General features: G+C 38.2%; 1 protein-coding gene across 1 annotated transcript; it reads right to left on the reverse strand.

Moving 5' to 3' along the window:
- Positions 1 to 1,484: 1,484 nt before the first annotated feature.
- CASP7 (caspase 7) lies at positions 1,485 to 20,546 on the reverse strand (the record flags this gene model as incomplete). The annotated part of the gene is made up of 6 exons (XM_080621646.1): positions 1,485 to 1,708; positions 2,426 to 2,564; positions 3,218 to 3,393; positions 3,905 to 4,033; positions 4,868 to 5,013; positions 20,434 to 20,546. 6 exons carry the CDS (start codon positions 20,544 to 20,546, stop codon positions 1,485 to 1,487), a joined length of 927 nt encoding a protein of 308 aa, XP_080477772.1.
- Between the last annotated feature and the right edge of the window lie 1,064 nt (positions 20,547 to 21,610).

Genomic DNA, 21,610 nt, shown 5'->3' on the forward strand with positions numbered 1-21,610 from the left:
TTATCTTGAAACATGTCGAAGAACTTCTGCATTCCTGGCTGAGAAAGGCATTGGGATGTATTGCGTCTGGTTTTCACTTCACCAGCGCGAGTGACAAACATGCAGATATTAACAGGAAATTTTTTAAAAAGGCCTTTATTGATTTCATGCTCAAGACATCCATAAAACAATCACTGCTTTAATTCAAACAACTGTAGATTTGACTTAGGAAAATATAAATATGCCTCACTATGTCACAGTATTTGTAAGAAAATAAACTCAATCATTTGGTAACTTGGCTTTAATAATATGCACTTACTTTCTAAGAAGATTGCAAAGAGTAAAGAGTACATTAACCGGGAAAAGGGAGAACAACTGATCATTTATCAGTTTAACCATCATCAAACTTACTTTTTTGAGCTAGCTACCAACTTTAAAGAGAATATAAAAAGTAGGAATATCAACATCACCGACATAGCCCCAAAATACAAAATCAAGACCCTAAAAAGGCACTTCTAGTTTCTGCTTCAAGTAAGTATTTCCAGTGTTGGCAAAATTCCTCACAAATAGAAGCTATACCTGAATATCCATTTGTTACTGGAACATAAAATTCTATCATTTCAACATTAAATTTTAACGTTTTATATCAAATCTGTGGCATTAACTTTCCGTTGGTTCAAACCTTCTGAATCAACAAGCAGACATTTTTATTTCTGCAAGCAGAAACTGCAGTACCACTGTTTCAGGCTGTTTTATCAGTTAACTGTCATTTGTAAGGCAAAAATCTTTACAATGGCACTTTCGTAAGGCATCACCCAATTACAGTTTGCCAATCATTTACAAGGAGTTTAATTCTGAATTTTCTACTATATTTCCATACTATTCAGGTAAATCATTGACAAAACCTGATTTTTATTTATCCATTTATGCTAGAGTGATAACTAAATAAATTGACTTCCAGATTAAGCACAGAGCAACCATTAGTGTTCACTAATAATGCTCATGTAAGGGAAATTAATATAATAGACTAAGAAGCATCCTTTTAAATAGTTACAATCTGTTTCATCACTGGACATACCCATAATATGATGGTCTTCAGAAATTTCCAAGGAAGTTATGGTTCCATGAGCTAGCAGTGAATGAAAAGATGGAGTCTCACAATTTAATTTGTTTGTTCTTAATTTACAATCTGTTTTCTGGAATAAACCTTTATGGGTCAGGTAGCATACTCTCAGAATGTTTTCAGTAGCCATAAATCATGACAGCCATACTAAGGGAAATTAAGATACAGTCATTAGTATTAGCTGTCAGGCTGGCCCACAGCATTTATTTCTTCCTTAAAATCTTTCATATTGTCCAGCCATCAGATACCCCAGCTTATACAATATAAAAATCTAGTGTAATTACATTTCTGTTATTAAAAATGTGTTACTCCAGTTTATAATTAAACCTCCACCCAAAACCATATCCTGATTTTTCATCACTGGCTGCATTAAAATACATTTTCAGAAGTAAAGTTCCTTAGTGAGCATAGAGACCACACAGGGAATCTGCTTCTTCTCACTGAAGCGTGGATCATCAGACTGTGATTCAAAATTGGTGGCAACCACATAGTTGACCCGTGTGAGGATCTGCATGATCTCAAGTTGTTTTCCATGCTCATTTAGCACAGAGCACAGAGATTGCACAAACCAGGAGCCTCTTCCAGGATTCCTCCAGGAGTAATAACCTTACAGGAAAGACAGATAAGAAAGTACATGGGGTTATTTTTCCTCTTTTTTTTCTTATTATATTGAAGATATGAAATGTCAGAGAATATCTGAAGAATGGAATGGCAGAGAATAAGTCTAATTTGTGTGAAGGACTGGGCAAAGAGTGATAATGCACACACGGAAAGTTTAAATCTTATCACTTGTGTCACATATCCTATTTTATTAAAGAGGAGAATAATGTGCATTAGCTCTCCTAACCTCACACTACTAAAGTACTGATCTATATTTTTGCAATTGGGAAACTGCCCTGCCCATGGCAAGGGAGTTGGAACTAGATGATCTTAAGGTCCTTTCCCAACCCAAACCATCCTATGATTCTATGCTTTTCCTCTCTAAGTTTCATGTTGTAACTATGTCTCTTCCTACCTCAATCAAGTATTCAACATACTCACTAAACTGTGACATGGAAGGGCATGATTCCCAAAAAATTGTATTGCCTCCTCCATTTGTAATGTCTGCGTCTTCTCACCTTCTCAGATTGGGGCTTTCTCCTGTTTCCATGATAGCTAGCGTAAAAAGAAGCACATACAACACAGTGGCTTACCATACAGTAGACCTTACTGTTTTGTCCATCGATGTACAATATGTGATGAATGAGGGTCCCTTTACAATCAAATCAATATGGGTGATAAGTTTTTAGGTTTCTACCCCCACCCTGACCCGCTCTTCTTTACCTGGCACTGTGGAATATGCAAACAGAAAATCTGCTTCTACTGGGATTTTGTATCTCGGATTGGCATCTGTCTCCAGAGTGTCATTTGCAGGTCCAGAGTCAGTTTGTATGCCTTCATCAAATTCAGAGCCTCTGCATGCCTAAAAGCAGTAAAGGCAAAGAAAACTTGTCAATAAGGTGAAACAAGGTGTTATAAAGCTGAGTATTCATTAACATTTTTTAATGTATATGGTTTTAAACAGTACTTTGCATGTATTAGAAGCAGAAATTAAATTCCATGGGATGTCTCATTGTCCAGTGATAAAATTCCTAGATTGCCCATTTTAAAATATACATTCTGTACAGTGAAGGGAGGGAATGGTGTTGCAGGCTGTGGATTTTGGTGGACTGTCAAAGTGCCAAGTCAGCATTAGTTTATAAGATTATTATATATAATAGTCAGCAATTAACAAGTGTAATTAACAAGTGCAACGTGTAACCACGTTCTGTCCTCAACTCTGTCTGCACAAGAGGGAGTTTATCTTTCTGCTTTGCAGTTCATGTATTACTGAGCACAAAGAGACAGCATATACAAAATTACAGTGACAATATATTCTTTACATCTGTGAATGTTGTACATAAATTATCTTTTAAAAACAAACCAATCTCCCACAGGCAACTTCTCTCAACACAGTTTTTCACAAAATCGCCACTACAATTCAGTAAGTTAACACATATTGCAGAGCAAACAACCAACATAGCATATTCTCCCCACTGCAGCAGTAGGATACTGTTTTTACCTTAGGGCTATTACCTGAATGAAGAATAATTTGGGTTTGCCTATAAGGCTTTTACACTTGTCTCCTCTGAATAGTGCAGTCAAACTCTTGATAGCCATGGGTCCATCAGTGCCATAGATGAGGCCTTCTTCTCCATGGCTTAGAAGGATACAGGCAAAACAAGCGGCATCACTGTGATTCTCCTCAGCAGCTACAAATCAAATACTTCTTAGCCAAAGGGAAGCAACACTCTAAATAAAAATTATATTTAGCAAACACATTTTTCTGAGACTAAATATACACTGGGCCTCTACTGGAAGGCACAAGAGGGAATGGATAAAGATGACACAACTCACTTTTTAGTACTGAGATGTGTATCTTGAATACATAAATGCATCCTTCACTTGACTCCAAGTCTAGCCCACTGGAGTCAACAGGCTGGACTCTGTATCTATTATGACAAGGCTTTTCACTTAATACAAAGGACAGATGCTTCTGATTCCTAATATAACAAGAAAACTGTATTTCTGAATTGATGTTGGAAGAAGAGGTGGGGAATTAAGTCTAATCCATTCAGAAACCAAATACTTCTATACAGAAAATAGTATGTCACTGGGCTCAAGCAATTTGTTCTAATTTGACTTGCTTTGAGCAGGGGGTAGATTTGGTGACTTCCAAAGGTCTTTTCCACTTTAAATTATTCTATGAGTCTAATTTTTTACCTTGCTTCAGTAATTTTTCCATATCACCCCGGCTTCGGTCATTGTACGTGCAAACCTCAAACCCCAAGTTCCGAAAACTCTTAGCTAAATCTCCAGCATCTTTATCAGTGCCATTGCGTGTGCCCATTCCTGCCAGAAAACAAAGAATATGGTTGACTGCACATTACACAATTCAAAATTAATCACATGCTCAAAGGTAAATTTTTAGGTTTATAATTAATAGACCTAACCAGTGTCATGGCGACATGATTTTAAAACAATCCTTTTAACAGCATTCTCAGCACTGAGAACAAACTGTGAGGTTTGCTTTAATGCGAGGTTCAGTGTTAACAGGGATCTTATCCTGAAAAATGTTGGCATGTCTCCAGCATCTTGCAACACTGGACCACTATGGATGATTCTGTCTCCTTTTGGTTATGAGAAACTGTGGAAAAGAGTCCCTGTAATACCTACCTAAAAGAAACTGATATAAATTCTTTGGAATAAACGCTTGATTTAGTGTGCCTGCCAAGTATATAGGAAAAGATCTATAAGTCGACTATAACACAAGTATCTGTTTTGAAACTCTACATAGTCTGAAAAGTTAAATGCAGGAGTGTGAAAAGAGCACACCTACAGCTTTTAGCTTTTGTAGCTCATAGCTGTAGCTCAGGGACGAAGGAGTTATAACATGGGCTGAAGATGCCAAAGTTCAAATTTTAACAACCCAGCCTTAACCTCTGGGACAAAGGTTTAGTTTGAAGTTGGCAGAGCAAGGTGACATGCTCTCTGAAACATGAGCTGCAAAGAGCTGCTCTAATATGAGGGCTAAAGAACAGGAATAAATTGTAGGAGTAACTGTTTCTCAAAAAAGATAAACATAATCATTAAAATTCCATGTCCTAAAAATTAAATGCTTATTGATTAATTAAAGTATAAGAATTCTAAGGTCTGTAATGACTATCATTAGAAGAAGAGCAGTACCTGTTTTGTCTTCAAAATTTTTGTTGTTTATAATAATACATTTGCCAACTTTCTTGTAGTCCATATTATACTGGAATGTAGGTGTAACAATTCGGTACTGATTACTGAGAGAGGACTTTGGCTGTTCTTCTTCATTCTTCTTTTTCCTAGGTGAACCAAATGGAATCACTGTTAGTGCCCAGTCACATGTGGTGTGCCTATTTACCTTAATTCAAATCATCCAGGCAGCCCTACCCAATGTTTTTTCTTCTCTGATGTTTGTTTTCTTCCTTCATATTTTAAATAGAAGCACAAAGATCTTGTGATTTCTATGAAGTGATTATTGTACGCGGTTGGATTCTGATGATGGTAAAGTGACTCTAGAGTGAACTGCAGCCAACAGTAATATACGCAGATCCTGACCCACAGATAACACAAATACCTAAATATAAAGTCAGGCAGGTGATAGCCTTTTGCAAACTATGGTTCTGGACATATTTTACTTTTACTATAAATAATTAATGGAAGGACAGATGGATCTCCCTTAATAACTATTTCAAATACAAGAAGATTACCCGATGAAGTGATAGGATCTGTTTGCTAAATCACCATTACCCATAAGTTCTCCGAAGATAAGGCCAAGCATTCAGTAGTTTCTACTGACAAAGATTATAGATGTGGACAGGCCATGTGTTAATTTGATCTGCCAAACAGCAGTTTGATCCTATGCAAAAAAACAAGCACATTTGAGTGTAATTATCAATACCTGAACCTCACTTAAAAACAAACAAGAAACCCACAACGAAACAAAACAAGCATTTATATTTCTCTGTTAATGACTACATACTGACCTTTCTGCTATGTGCAAGAGTCTGAGATTGGATTAGAAAGAGATGCAAAAGGATAGCACAGATATTACTCACCAATTTATTCTAAACAAAGTATTAAGAACAAACCATTGCAGCCAGCATGTGCATCTCAAGTATAAGCATGAGGAACTCAGCAGTACTTGCTTTTAGAGGTGGACTTTCTGGTCCAGCCAGGTGGCTTCAAATACTGGTAAGATTTCCTCCAGAAGAACTGAAGCCTGTGAGAGCCTATGAAGGGTTTGATTCAATCTGAGAACCATAAACAAGCTTTGGAGCAAGCCCAGTTAGAAACAATGCTCAGAGAAGACCAGAAGAGGTTATCAGAACCTCTCTTATTTGGTCCAGCGTTCTGCTCCCAATAGTATTTATTGATGACGTCTGAGAGGAAAACATAACCTATTTTCACAGCACAAATAACTGTATAATACAGTTTGTTCTTAACAAAACTAGATTTTCCCCATAATCTCAATTAATTTAAGTACTTTCACTATTCCCACTCTTATATCTTTCTAAAGAATTACTAAGCTATTTGGTTCAATAATAGCCTGTAGACATGAAATCGCTGCCAATTGATTAAATGCTTTTAGTAATCTACTCTCTTACCTTCCTGATTATACAATTGCTGTCTTTTAGCATAAGTGTCCCTATTTTATTACTAAAGGACAAACCTATTTGGAAACTATAACAAACCTTCTCTGGATGATTCACTGTGTTTAAATGCTAATACAATTCAATTTTACAACAGCTTCTTCTTATTTTTGAGCATCGTCGTTCTATTATAAAGGGCCAAATTAAATAGCTGCACCTGGCAGGCTTTCTCTATACTCTTTCTACATGTGATCATCCTAATATCCTATCCTCTCCTAGACTTCTCTTAGAGACAACAAAACAAGAATTATACTTAGTTGAGGATTCCGTCTGATACTCTGGAAGTACATTTTTTTCCTTGCAAATGACAAGTATTGGTATTCGCTTTGCATACTGCTTCTTGAGGGCTCTGGGAGCCATAATTAAATATGCTTTGCCTCAAGAAAATATTTTAACCTTTTTAAAGAATTATCCACAACTGTATGATGTTAATATTACATTTGACTTTCAAAGAGAGCTTGGATTCTTATTTTAGCCTAAAATTCCCCCTGGTCCTACATCACTTAGACAGCTCTTTGGCAAAGAGAGAAAAAGTAATTTCAGAACAACAAATAACCATCCAGGTCGATGAAGAGGCTAATTTCCTCAGTCCACACTGGAATCAGGTTTCTGCAGATTTATCTGGCTTCAGTGACTTCCTGAACAAAGCTATGCCTAAGAGTGGCTGTTACACATCACAGGATATTTTCAAGGGGATTGTACACAAATTTCTGTTTATGCCCAACCCACGAGCAGTTGTGAACACTTGCAACAGATCAACATGAGCAGTATTGTATCATGTTTGCATTGTCTGCTCTCCTAAAATGCTGGAAGTGATCTAATTCTAGTCCAGAAATCATGCAGCCACATTACGCCATAAAAAGCCTCATTGTAAATAGAAGCTGGGTTAAGGGGCATAATAACATAGCCACACAACTTCTCTGAAACCACCTCACTTCTGAGTTCAATAGTTTGCACTCATTCATGCAGAAATACTTGGGAGTTTCAGGGATGTGGCTATTACTGCTGCTATTCCCAAAGTACACAAATTAGATTCTACACAAAGTAGAATCTTTATCCCACTCAATGTCAAGTGTCACAGACAACCCTCATCAGTAGCACATATTCCCCATTCCTTTATAGAGGATAGTATGGTTTTGTTCTAATGATTCCTTCCAAGCTGAACAGGCTAACAAGATACTAAGCAACCACAGCATGCTTTGTAGGGCTATGCCCAACATTTCTTTACTGGCAGACAACAAACAGTTCCAGGAATGTTTTAGTATCTATCCAAACTGAACAAATAAGGAAGCAAAGGTTGTGGAGTATAAATATCCTGAGCCTGCAGTCCGGAGAGAAATTGTTTTTTGAAGATTCTATTTTCTGTGCCAACATGGAGCAATATGGGAATTGCCTGACTTGACTTGTACTAAACCGACAGCCTAAGAGCCAACTCTTCAGTTTCAACAAGCTAAATCAGACCTTGTGATAATGATTAATAAACACGTAATACTGAGTTCTTAAGGGAAATACCCTGTCAGTGACAGGTTGTTTTATGACTGAAAGCCTCAAGCTTCCTAGATAAATTTTTGTTTTCTAAACTTTGAACTAGACACATGCTAACATAAATGTTTACTGCTGTAGTTCTTACTAACCCTTCTAATCAATGTGTTTTCTGACGGGGTTTTCACAGGTTAGTTACGTGCTGTTATAAAACGTTTTAAGCTATTTCCCCTCAGTTTTATCTCATTCTGCTTCTCTGACATCCAGTGTCTTTAATTTCCCTCTTTTGGGATTCAAACTTGTCCCGACTAAATAGAAACTTGAATTTTAAGACTGTTTACTCTTTGTTCAGCTTTTAATTACAACTGTGCCACAATTTCTCACTCCGCTAGTGGTCACTGATTTTTCCCTGAGACAGAAATATTCTTCCGGCCAGTGCTCTCACATATTTCATGTTCTCTCCCTCCAATCAAGGGTTCAGCAAAACTGAAACTCCACCCTGGCACCCTGAGAGCTTGTACATTTTCACCCTTAATTTGTTTCTAAATCGAGGCTTTATGTTTGACAACTGAAAGCAGTGCCTCTTAGAAGCTGAGATTTCCTCTCCTTTTGCTTCCTTTCTACTGCAATCTTCCTGCATTTTCTTTGCTACCATGTATTAATATGACATACCAACAAAGTAAGAATCTATGTGCAGAGAATGGCTTCCTCGAGCATTGCAGCCTCTTATCTCTCCCATCTGCTATAGCCAGGCTCCTGGGCTCAGGTCGGCCAGTCCTCCAGAGTTAACAAGTGTTTCAGTGAAAACCAGATGCTCAACTTCAAGTGTAGTGTGATATATTTCCACAGGGAGAGTCTTCACTTTCCATCACATCACATAATGTCAGTTGTGTAGCCTGGTATTGCCTAATTTGCTCAAGGTGTAAAGGCCAGTGACTGTAAAAGACCCTTCTGCTCTAAGAAAGCTGGTCTGCTTTAACTATATGGACTCCCCTTGGAACAGCACTAGCACAACACAAGGAAAGTTCTCAAGAACTGTTAACACCACTTCAATTACTAACCCTCAGCATTAAGAATGATTAAAAATAGGATTATAATAATTTTCAGACAATAGAACTCTTCTGAAAACATGAGCTGCTTGGCCTAGGAAGCAACGTGACACCAGCACACAGAAAGAAGAAACAGATCTCTCTAGAGAAGTCACTTCAATAGCCTTATGGACAGAGGATTAGATGAACAGAGACAAGTTTCACAATCATTGCTTCCTAGTCACATAATGGGAAGAGTTTTCTGTTAGCTTTTTTCCCTGTTTGTTCACTTTTCTAAGAGGAAATTAATGTGTTAATAAAAATGAGCTCTGAAAACAGTATTACAGAGGGATATCCTGGCTTTGAAAACAGCTATAGTCCCCTTCTCTTCCAGGAAAGTTGGGGACTTTTGTTGCTGTAAACCGATGTAAACTAAAAAATGTCAAATAATCTGTGTAAACAGATTAAAAAATAAGTCTACAATAATGATACTATTCAATTTCAGGAAGTTGATATTCAGAGGTAGGTGGAAAAGGCTAAACTAATTACATTCATTTCTATTTGACGTACACACACACAAGAGAACACTGTCTTTCTCTATGAACTTCAGTAGGTTTGGGCTTTACTTGACAGTGAATATCACAAAACATTGTGACAGTTTTTTACTCTGTCACGCTTCTTTAATACAGTATGTATCAGTTTTGAATGACTGATAACAGGTTTCTGTTAAAAAGAAAATTTGCCTTAAAAACCATGCTACCTTTACAGAACACACCATCTCAGGATACTTTCTGAAGTCCCCACGCTTTTTAGCATCTTCTCAGGTAATCAACCAACATCCACCAGAACTTTCATACACGTAACGTTGTGGGATGCAATAGATCTTGAAAATGCAATGCTCTTTATTCCATTACAAACAACTGAGATGTTTCCCACATGGCTTTTACATTTGGGGACCTCTTTAAAAGCTTAATTTGAATAAATTCCCCATTGAATTACAATACTGTGGAGTAAGTGAACGTAATCCATTAGTTTTAAGACCTCTAAAGACACTTATGTAGCCTATATTGCTGATTTAATTTGATGCAGTTTGTGTGGTTCTATGCTGCTATTTCTGGCTGAAAACCCCCACTTCTTCCATTACTGCATGCAAAGTATAAATGATGTTTGCAGCTGCTGCCCCTCACAAAGCACCACCAAACTATGGTAGTATAACTGAGCATGCCAGAGACTACTTCAGAGTTATTCTTCCAAAAGAAATTAACAAGCAACAGAATTCCTAAATTAGACAAATTAAGGCTCAATATTTTGTCTGTTTCTATCTTAAACTCAGTAATTAGTGGCTATTCATATGGCTGATGCTTTCTGATGATCATACATTAGTATGTCTTACTCCTACATAACCTTGTCTTCAAACTGCCAATGTTAATACTTTTGTCCAGTCTAATTTCACCGTATTTAGTACACCTCTAATTACTGTACACTCTCCCCTCTTTGAATTTTTTTCTCTTGAAACCTATTGGCAATAACAAGCTAAAGACACTTGTAAAACATGACTAGAGCTTTCTAGATCTTAAGTTCTTTAAGGCAGACTCTTTGTTCTTTGTCAGATCCGTTTTGGTAGACTGTCACACAGATTTAGAGCTGCATGCAAATAATAGATTATCCTCTTGCCTCTTCCCATTAATATTTCATCATATTGGCAGAGCAGCAACATTTCTGGACAAGAATAATGTGTTACTACTTGAATAGTCTTTTATAAAAATGAATGTTCCTTTACTGTTAAAAATCAGAAAGCGTAAATTACACAGGATAAGGACTAACCATAAGTGCTGGACCAAATAGAATCATAGAATGATTTGCGTTGGACCTTAAAGCTCATTCAGTTCCAACCCTCTTGCCTTGGGCAGGGACACCTTCTTGACCAGGTTGCTCCAACCCCTATTCAACCTGGCCTTGAACACTGCCAGGGATGTGGCAGCTACAGCTTCCTGTGAAAACTGTAAGGAATGTTTTACTATATTTTCTGTATTTAAACATGGATAAATACTAAAACTGTATTACGGTGCATTTGATGGTGTGATCCTGGGACACATGCCAAGAAGGTATCATGCTAGAATACTAACTGAAGCCAGCAATAAACACTAACAGGAGCCACTGCAGAAGAAACTGGCCTCTGGGAGATGTCAACTGTTTCCAACCTGTTACACACTATGGGTTCAGAAACCTTTTCTTCTCAATACATTCCAATGGCAGATGCAATTTCCATTTCTCTCTTTTCAGACAGATAACACCTTACCAAGGAATCTTTTGAAAGCAGTTAAATATAATCGTGAACCAAAAAAATACACACTAGCCCTCACAATCTTTGTTTAAACAAAGGTTACTTGGGCTTCCAAAGTACATGCCAGTAGAGAAACTTAAAACCAGCTTAATATGTAAAGGGAAAATCTCCTCAGGAAAAAGGGACAATACTAATTATGTAGGAGGAAGTTCAAGTAAATACTGTATGCTTTCACTTTCCCTATTGAAAGTACCAGCAAATGACCGCTGGCTTTGACAGACAAGCACAAACAAAATATCTGGTCTTTAGAAGGCTAGTTTTAAATATGCCCCAGATAAATGTCAAAAGAAAATGTTTAAAAAATTTTAATATTAAGGTTGGAATCTCTTCAACATAATAGAAAGACTTCATTTAGAAGAGAAAAGAAAAACAGTCCTACAAAACTGAACAAAAAAGTCCCCTCAAAAGCATCTAAACATTATTTCACCTATACTGCTAATTATGGCAAAGAGATGTCTTATACAAAAGGCACGAAAACTGACAGCTGCAATTTAGAACAGCAAACATAAACACCACAATACAAAAAACCCCCAAAACCCTGGAACATTAAAACACAAACCCAATCAAATGGTACTAGATTTCTGTTTCCTCTAATAACCTTGTTTTGTCTGTTGAAATAATTCTAAATTATAGTGAAACATGCCAAACAGAGAATATTGGAGTCTAAAGTTCATATTCATCAATGACACATAAAGTCTATGCAACCCTTTCATCTTCATGCACTACTCTGCTGAAGTGCCTAAGCCTTGAAAGTTTCTTCTTGGAAAGGGGTAGGATAAAGAGAAATAGCAAGTGTGTTTGCTCAGACATCACAGTCCTGAAGGAACACACCCTGCTTTCAGCCTGGGAGCAGCCCTACTAAAACCAACAGGACTAGTCAGGCAGTAAAATAATCTCCGTTTGCACTGCTCTCAAGATCAGGGCCATAATAATTATTTAGCCTCCAGCTTCTTTTTGAACTGCTGATTAGTGCATGGCTTCTTAGGACATCTTTGGAATTAGATGTTCTGCTGCTTAAACGAAGCCAGTTTAAAAGTCACCAAAGGCAAAGCCTTTTTCCTGAATGACCCTGAAACTAGGAAGCTAATGAAGACTGTACCTCTTGTTTCTTTGGAAACCGAGGTTCCAAGCCCTCCTTATAACTGTAAACACACTAATTTTGAAAGGGAAATATTGCTGTAGCAGTCTTGAAAGAAAGGAGATAGATAAACAATGTGATTATTTCCTTGAACTTATAAAGATAATAATGGATCTGTGAGGTACCCAAGCTATCATTAACAAATTCTTTGCTCAAGTCAGGGCTGAGTTCATTCATCCAATAAAACAGCATCATATTAAAAGTTTTTGTCCTTACTAGGACATACCTAGCAGTACTGTTACAGATTTTGAACAAAATTTGCAAATTAAAATGCTTTATTTTTTTTAAAGAAATCCTGGCATTTTCCTACATTTCCTGTAGCATGCTGCATCACCTCCAGCAATAGAACACAAGCTATAAAAGTAGTTATTAAAGTATAGCTCAATTAACTTGATGAACAAGTTAATTAAACAAACCACAATGCTCAGCTGGGGTGATATGTTCTGTTATCTGCTCAGAGCCACTCAGTTGTGCTCTAGATGGAGACTTGAGTGTGAATCCTGATTCTGTTATTGAATAGCTTTGGCAAAGTAACTCGGTATCTCTTGGTTTTAGCTTATCCATTACAAAACGGAGCCTAAACAAACTTATTTCATAAAAGAACTGCAGATCTCATGGCTTCTTTCCAGGGGGGATAGTTGTGTACAGCAAACTAGAGAATGAATTTAAAATCCACTGTTTTGTACATACAAACTACGTTCACATCCAGAGCATGGGAGGTAGCTTACTGCCATCTGCCTCCTAAATGGTTGAAACAAAGGCACTCTTATTGTTCACTATGGAGTTTTACAGTGGATCTCAGTTCAGACACAAATTCCCATCTTCCGTTACTGCACATTAGCTTCCCTGAAGAGATAAAACTGCTAGTGCCTACACATGATTATTTAAATTGAACTGCAAAAATGACAGGGTAGCAGTTCACAGAATACAGCATTTCCCCAAAGTACATATAGCCCTAAAGGCCTCTGAGACCTTGGCTTAACAGTCAAGATACCACAGCTTATCACACTGCAGTTACTCACCTGCACTATAGCAATGGCTATCAGTATGCTCCTTTGAAACCATAATCTAAAGTGTATTAGCTTGAATCACAACAAGGCTTCACATACCACAAAGCTTCACAACTGCAACAGTCTCAGAGATGAACAAAATCAACTAGTGAGCTGCAAGATGCTAACTGCAGTAACTGACTCATCCAAGTATGAGCACACTTTTCATTTGATCTCTTGCAAAGCAAGTCACAAACCCTTATTCAGTAGTTTCTACAAACCTGCAGCTTCTGTTTAATCTACAGAACATCTTTTAGATTTATACCCAACTTTTTTTTAAAACATCCATGTATGGATCCATTGGATCCATTTATGAATTCTTTGCTTACAAAAAGTGCCTCCTCCTATCTTCTGATTTTCCATCACCTATATAATCTACTACATATTCATACTACCTACAATAACAGCAAATTATCTTTCAACTTTTAATTAGAGAAACTAAATGCATTTTTAATCCCTCACTGTACGACATTTTTCAGACCCTGAGCTACTCTTACAGCTTTTTTGTCCCTTCCCCAATTCAGAGGGAGACTCTTCTCTAAGAACTCGGAAAACAAATAAACCCAGTCCAGGGCAACTGGAACCTCACTCTGTAATGAAAAGAGTGGAGCTGTTAGAAAAAGGAAGCTTCAGACAACAACTTCTGACACAGTTTGTATATTTTATATATGTATCTTTGGAGTTCTGATAGTTACATCTATCTCCTTCTTCTAACCATGTTTAAATGATGGTCTTAACATAATTCAAATCAAAACCATGGCTGCAATTTTATTATATACAAATGAAGCAGAGGAAGCACACTGGGGCTGAGCCAGCTACACTTTGTAAACAGAGTTTCAACACAGACTATTACATCTAATATTGTCCACATTTTGCAACTGTTAAAAAAGAAACAGGCAGCGGTATCCTACTCTTTGTGCACGTATTTTACATATCATTTACAGCTTACATAACAATTTTGAGGTGTGACACCTGCAGCAGAGAAAACAAAACCAGTAAAGTTCTAAATTCTCAACCATTAATTTGTAATTAATCTTCAGCTTCCCAATTAGCTGTGTGATACTTGCTGTGCAGGCCTCATAATGTTGTATGTGAGATAATATTCAAGTAACAAAGAAAAGGTAAAATTTTACAAATAAAGCACATTGCTTGTGAAAGGTTTTCTCCTTATTTCTAGAAAACCTGCACGTACATACCTGCCATGGGTGTTCTGGAAACTGAAATCCTGTGTAGTATAATTAGCACAGGCAACCGCCAGTTTGGGGGGGGGGGGGAAGAAAAAGTGAAGCCTCTCTTATCTATCATAGGTACTAAGAGCAATTAACAGGTACATAGATTGCTATATGGATTGCTTGGAAAATGACAAAAAAACCCCAACCCTCTCCTCCCAAATTCTATTTCTCAGGGAACTCTCTGGCCAGGACTGGCAGTTGCAAAATGTCACTACAGTTATAATTAGCTTGATATAAACACTGACACTAAAATCTCTGAGGGTATTCATTCATGAGCTTTCCAAACAGGTGGCAGAGAAGGAAGGAGATCAGTAACATTCTACAGTACCTTGGCTCATCATCAAATGGTACTCCACACTGCATCTGCAAACAGCTTCAGCTTGTCCTCAAGAACAAGTCTAAACTTCTGTGCTAATGCTAGGAGTCCACCATGCTCAGGGTTACATTGGAGAGAGAAACAGGATGGATGCTCTCTGTGTTCAGGCCCAAACATTCGCATGTGTCAGCAGTGGGTCACGCTGGACTTTTCTATGGGGCTATTCAAACCCTCACAGCCATCACCCTGCAAGCTGAGGTCATGCAGGCCTGATCTACCTTTGCTGACAAGTGGAAAACACACTCCTGTCGCTTTGATTCTATCACTGTTCCTATGTAAGAGTGTAGGAAAACACAGCTGATCCTGAGAGTAAGGTGGGACAGCAGACTTAATTTTGTAATATGTCTTCTTTCTCTTAAAACCTGATCCACCATTATTATTCTGATATTAACACACTGAATATTCCTAAGAAAATACTGCAAATTAACATGCACAGTTTACAAAACCTCGTTGTATTCTGATTCACAGATCCATTTCCTATGTATTTATTATTTATTTAAACAGGTTTGGTTTATTATAAATCCAGCTTAATTTGGTTTTGAATCTTTTGAAAGCTTAAAAATGACACTACATAATAGCTTTCCTCCAGATTTTGTATGATGACAGCCCAGAGTTTGCTGCAACGAGGGGAATGAATTTCTATACTAAGAAATTAGGATACTTGACTCACTGTTTTGATTGCTACAGATACAGTTTATGGATAACCCAGTGTTTGTTGTGCTTTATGAGATAAAAGCCTCTAAGGAGACTGGAAACAAACACTGACTGTGAATTAGTGAGTTCTTACACTTTAGACTGGATACTGGGGAATTTCCTATGTGGCACATCCAGTAAATGTCCCAGGGAAATTACAAGCCCTGACCAGACTTTTACTAATTAATACTCCTGCAGTGTTCTCCAGAAGTTGAGTTCCGGACCTAACAAATAATCAAACCAATTTCTCCAAGTCGAGTCTGTTTTGCCCAAGACAGTAATCTCTCCATTTCCTTATTTCAACCAATGAGCCTTTTGTTGTACTTTTTTCTCCCTGTCCAGTTGGGAGAGGGGAGTGAGAGTGGCATTGGTGGGTACCTAGCATCCAGGCCCAGTGTTTTCAAATGGCAAAAAAAAGAGGGAATGGACAACTCAGGAAAACGTGTGCATCTTCATCATTGTGAAACTGTTCATAAAGTTCTACCTGCAAAGCAGCTTCTTACAAACCAAATAAAACAAGCTGTTGGTAACCAAAAGTGGATGGAAGCTATCCTCCTCAAAAGACAGAAGAACAACAGAAGAGGAAAGCTGAAACAAAGACAACTTGCCACACTTGTTACAGCTCCAAAGCTGAGCTCCAGCTGAGGCTGAATCTCAATAATGAATATTTATTCATTGGAGGACAAGGCTATTTATTTTGAGAAATACAGCTATACTGAGACAAGGGACATGAAGTTGAAGTAGATGGCTTTGGTAACATCTGTGCTTCCCTACTTTGCTGTCCTGTAACCAAAATAAATACCATACAAATGAAAAGAAACCTTTATATCTGTAAATCTTTTTGACCTGAATGCCAGTTTACAAACATTGTAGATATCATAACTATTGAACTGTTATAACTATTTCACTACTGAAAGCAAGATGCACATTGATGTTTCCAGCAAGCTTTCAGATTCATTAAAATGAAAAGTCTCAAACTTTATAGTGGCCTGAGTTGGCAGAAATAAATACTTTAGATATTTTGGGTTTGCAGTGTTAAACAGATGAAGTACTCTTGGTGACTATATGTCAGTGTACCCTATGCACTTCTCAAATTCCTTAGTGGGATTTTCTTGCAATACATTTCATGTGCTTGGTGACAGCCAGCATGGCTTCGCTAAGGGGAAATCCTGCCTGACCAATTTGGTGGCCTTCTGTGATGGGGCTACAGAACTGATGAACATGGGTAGAGCAGTTGATGTCATCTACCTGGATTTGTCCCATGCAACATCCTTGTCTCTAAATTGGAGAGACATCAATTTGAAAGGTGGACCCTCAGCAAGTTTGCCAATGACACCAAGATGTGTGGTTCGGTTGTGTCATGGTTTAAACTCCCACCAACGCTGGAGGGAAGGAATGTCATCCAGAGGGACCTTGACACACTTGTAAGGAGGGCTGATGCCAACCTCATGAAGTTTAACCATGCCAAGTGCAAGGTCCTACAACTGGATCAGAGCAATCCCAGGCACAGCTACAGGTTGGGCAGAGGAGAGATTCAGAGCAGCCCTGCGGAGAAGGACTTGGGGGTGTTGGTTGATGAGAAAATGAACATGAGCTGACTTCAGTGTGCGCTCGCAGCCCAGAAAGCCAACCATACCCTGGGCTGCATCAAAAGGAGCGTGACCAGCAGGTCAAAGGAGGTGATCCTGCCCCTCTACTCTGCTCTCCTGAGACCTCACTTGGAGTATTGTGTGCAGTTCTGGTGTCCTCAACATAAAAAGGACATGGAACTGTTGGAACAAGTCCAGAGAAGGGCCACGAGGATGATCAGGGGACTGGAGCACCTCCCGTATGAAGATAGGCTGAGAAAGTTGGGGCTGTTCAGCCTGGAGAAGAGAAGGCTGCGTGGAGACCTCATAGCAGCCTTCCAGTGTCTGAAGGGGGCCTATAAGGATGCTGGGGATGGACTCTTCACTAGGGACTGTAGCGATAGGACAAGGGGTAACGGGTTAAAACTTAAACAGGGGAAGTTTAGATTGGATATAAGAAGGAAGTTCTTTACTGTGAGGGTGGTGAGGCACTGGAATGGGTTGTCCAAGGAAGTTGCAAATCACAGAATCACAGAATCCCAAAGGTTGGAAGGGACCTCAAAAGATCATCTAGTCCAACCCCCCTGCAAGAGCAGGGTAACCTAGAGTACATCACACAGGAACTTGTCCAGCCGGGCCTTGAATATCTCCAACGTAGGAGACTCCACAACCCCCCTGGGCAACCTGTTCCAGTGCTCTGTCACTCTCACAGTAAAGAAGTTTTTCCATCCTTGGCAGTGTTCAAGGCCAGGTTGGACAGAACCTTGGGTGACATGGTTTAGTGTGAGGTGTCCCTGCCCATGGCAGGGGGGTTGGAACTAGATGATCTTAAGGTCTTTTCCAACCCTAACTATTCTATGATTCTATGACACCACATGAAGACATGATATCATTCTGTGGAGAAGTGTGAGACTATTTTTAAAGCCTTAAACCACAACAGGAGCACACAGAGCACAAAAAAGAAGAAATTCTATGGGAAAAATTCTATTTGTTTCTATCACATAAAGACTTAAAATACATGTTTGAAATCCTCAGCTCAATCTTTATTTAACCACGTTCTGAAATGTGGCTGTGCACAAACTTGCCACAGTGTATCCTGCTTGCTTAAACAGAACTTTTTGCTCAACTGCAACTCTCCGTAATTTCTGCCCACCTTTTTTGCAATAAACAAAATTGATACCCTCCTGCCATCTAGCGGCCACAATCCCCCCGAACCAAACACCACCGGCAGATGTTCAGTCAAAACTTACTTCTTTCAACTCTTTTCCCCACCAACACTAACTAAATACTATCACTTTTTCAAAGCAAAGGAAATACGTACAAGTTAATTCCCCTTAACTGTGGTGCAGGCAGAAGAACCTACCCACTCCATGGCTTGTTCTGAGCCTCGTGGCCTTCATACTAAAGCAGGTGCACACTCTTCTGAAAGAAATGTGCTGCAGTGAATAAGATTTTCTCTTACTTCTACTTACTGCTCTTGCAAGATGAATCTCCAGTCACAGCCAGAGAATGGTAATTCAGCATTTCAAAGCCTTGCAGAAAGACCAGCAGTTTCCACTAGCTTCCAATTCTGAGCTGTGAAGCTGGTGGAAACTGCTGGCCTTTCTGAGAGGGTTTGAATTTAGTTTCTCACTGCTCTGGGTTGTTTTTTTTTTTTAATACAAAACCTAAGCTGAATCTTCTCAGTTACTTCATATTTCATCTAAACAATTTTTTACTTCTAAAAAAAATGTTTCAAACTTATCTTCAAGGAGTTCCCAAAAGATGAATGCCTCAAACTGATGATGCACACTGAAATTATTTGGAAAATGTCTTACAGAAAAAAGTGATAGAAATGCTGATTATTGCCTTTCCTTCAGGAATGATTAACTTTGAGTTGCCCAATTTAATAGCAGTATTAGCATATCACCTCTTATAAAGAAGACCAATTCAGATATTAAAACACACATTTTATAAAGTTTAAAAGAATCCTTTGAAAAATGTTTGGCAAGATTTAAAACCAAATGTACATTATCTATTTTGCATGACATGATTCTGTTAAAATTAATAATACACACACACATCATAAAACATATTTAAGGAATGAGAAAATGAGAGAGAAAGTAAAGTGACTTGCTTAACAGCACATCAAAAGTCTTCTAACACTAAAGCATCTTCACTTCTCGCAGATTTGTTACCCCTATTAGACTCATATAATAAGCAGCAAAAATGAAATTATTTTCTCCATGTACTTTCTCTGAATCATACTGTTTACTTGAATGCGCATGTCCAATGGCAATAAAAATCAAAACCTCTTTGTAAATACCACAGGTTTTGTAGTAAATACCTCTAATAAAATCCCTCTAAATCTATGAAGTTCACAGTGTTAAGCAGCAATTTCATAGAACCATAGAATCACAGACTGATCTGGGTTAGAAAGGGCCTTAAAGACCATTTAGTCTCAACTCCCCTGCCACAGGCAGGGACACCTTCCACTACACCAGGTTGCTCCAAGCCCCGTCCAGCCTGCCCTTGAACACTGCCAGGGCTGGGGCATTTCCTCACATTCAATAGTATTTGTACATTCTGCACTTCATTCTTCATCTTTTACATTTTCAGTCACATTTATCTAGCATTTTCAGGAGTACAGACATGCAGTACATAATTTTTGCTTCCTATACAATTAATGAAAAAAAGCTTATACTTCAGTGAGATGACTATGTTTTAAAATAAAAGGCTTTTTAATTTATTCTGTAATGGGTTACACCTCTAGACTCTGTGAGGCTTCTTTGTGCTACAACCTAGATGGCACATCCAGGCTTTAAACTAACTTAAATAGTCAGCAGGGGATTCATTCCAATGATGCAGGAGATTAGCTGAGCTGAATGCAGTAAAATAGATAATTAATGGCATATTTAATTCCCAGCTCCACCAAAGGGCAATGTTTAAGATGAGGGACTATAATTGATGCTAAATGAACTAAGTGATCTCTTGACTACCAAATAAAGTTTATGGGAGATACTATAAGGTACAGATCTATGCATTAAACCTACACAGTATAAACCATCTCCCTATCTAAACCACCGATGACATTGTGGACATAGCAAATTGAACACCAAAATCCCATTAGGAGGGTAGTATGACAGCTGATATAATAACAGGAATTAAGGTAGTAACTTACTTTGCAAAAAGTGAGAATCTGCTACTTCTGTCTGGCCTTGCATCAACTACATCTTCACGATCTTCATCACCTCCCTCTTGAGTAGGGTGATCAACATGCTGATTCTCTGACATCTACAGATAAAAGTACAAGAATGTTAAGTATCCCTCAATGAATACTATCATTTTAGAAATACTTTTATAAGCCAGCTAAACCAGATACACGTGAGGTTGTCAGTTATACTGTATACTTCATCAAGTAAAAGCGAACGTAGATTTCTGGCCCTGTATTAACATGACATTGCACATGCCTAGCTGTCCGTTTGCGGCTACCAAAAGTGATTTCTCTCATACATACCACTCTCAAAAATGCAGGTAAGAACAAAAGTAAAAATGATTTTATGGGAAAAGATCTTATGACTAACTCCCAGAAAATTTTTTATGGTCTGGAAAGAACAATGTTGGGAAGAAAGCAAAGACAACTAGCATCAAAATAGTTCTAACCAATCCTACCTGGTACTAAGACACCCAGAGAGCTCCTGTTGTTTCACACAGTCAAATGTGTGTAAGAGAAAAAGCCCTGTATTATCTTCTCTGGATAGAATCTTAGGTTTTCATTTCTCTGTTTTATCTTTACCAACACTAAATGATTAGTTAATACATGTGTAGACCTGTTAGGAGAAAAAAAAGTTGTTTCTTGGAAATTAAAAAGTATTTTCATTACATAAAGCATTCTTACGCAAGTTGCTATATTTCAACCAGTGGGGACTTTCTGACTGTTACTCAGTAAGCTTGGAACATCCTCACTCATTTCAGAAGCAACACAGGGCACGGCTAAACAAGGCTAAGCTGGCCTAATGATTTCTTCCTGATGAAAACCAGTCTGTTTCCTCTTCTTCCATGTATTTCATTGCCCACTAAGAAAGTTTATTTAGATCACTGATCCATCAGAAAACTACAAGAAGAAAGGCGTCATTTTTCTGATGGAGGCAATGATCTGCACCAGCTAAGCACAGGGTGAGAAGGCAGTGTGGGACCTCATGCACATGGTGGGATGTGTTGAGCCACCTTGTCCAACTCCAGCCCCAGGCTTCATGAGGAAAAGCAGCAGCGATTTCTGCCTCTTCCCCATACTTAGGCAGATTAAAATTGCTTTTATGATCTATTTACTCAGAAGAGTTTAAATCTAGCTTGAAAAC

This window comes from Psittacula echo (assembly GCF_963264785.1).
Source record: "Psittacula echo genome assembly, chromosome: 6".
Taxonomy (NCBI): domain Eukaryota; kingdom Metazoa; phylum Chordata; class Aves; order Psittaciformes; family Psittacidae; genus Psittacula; species Psittacula echo.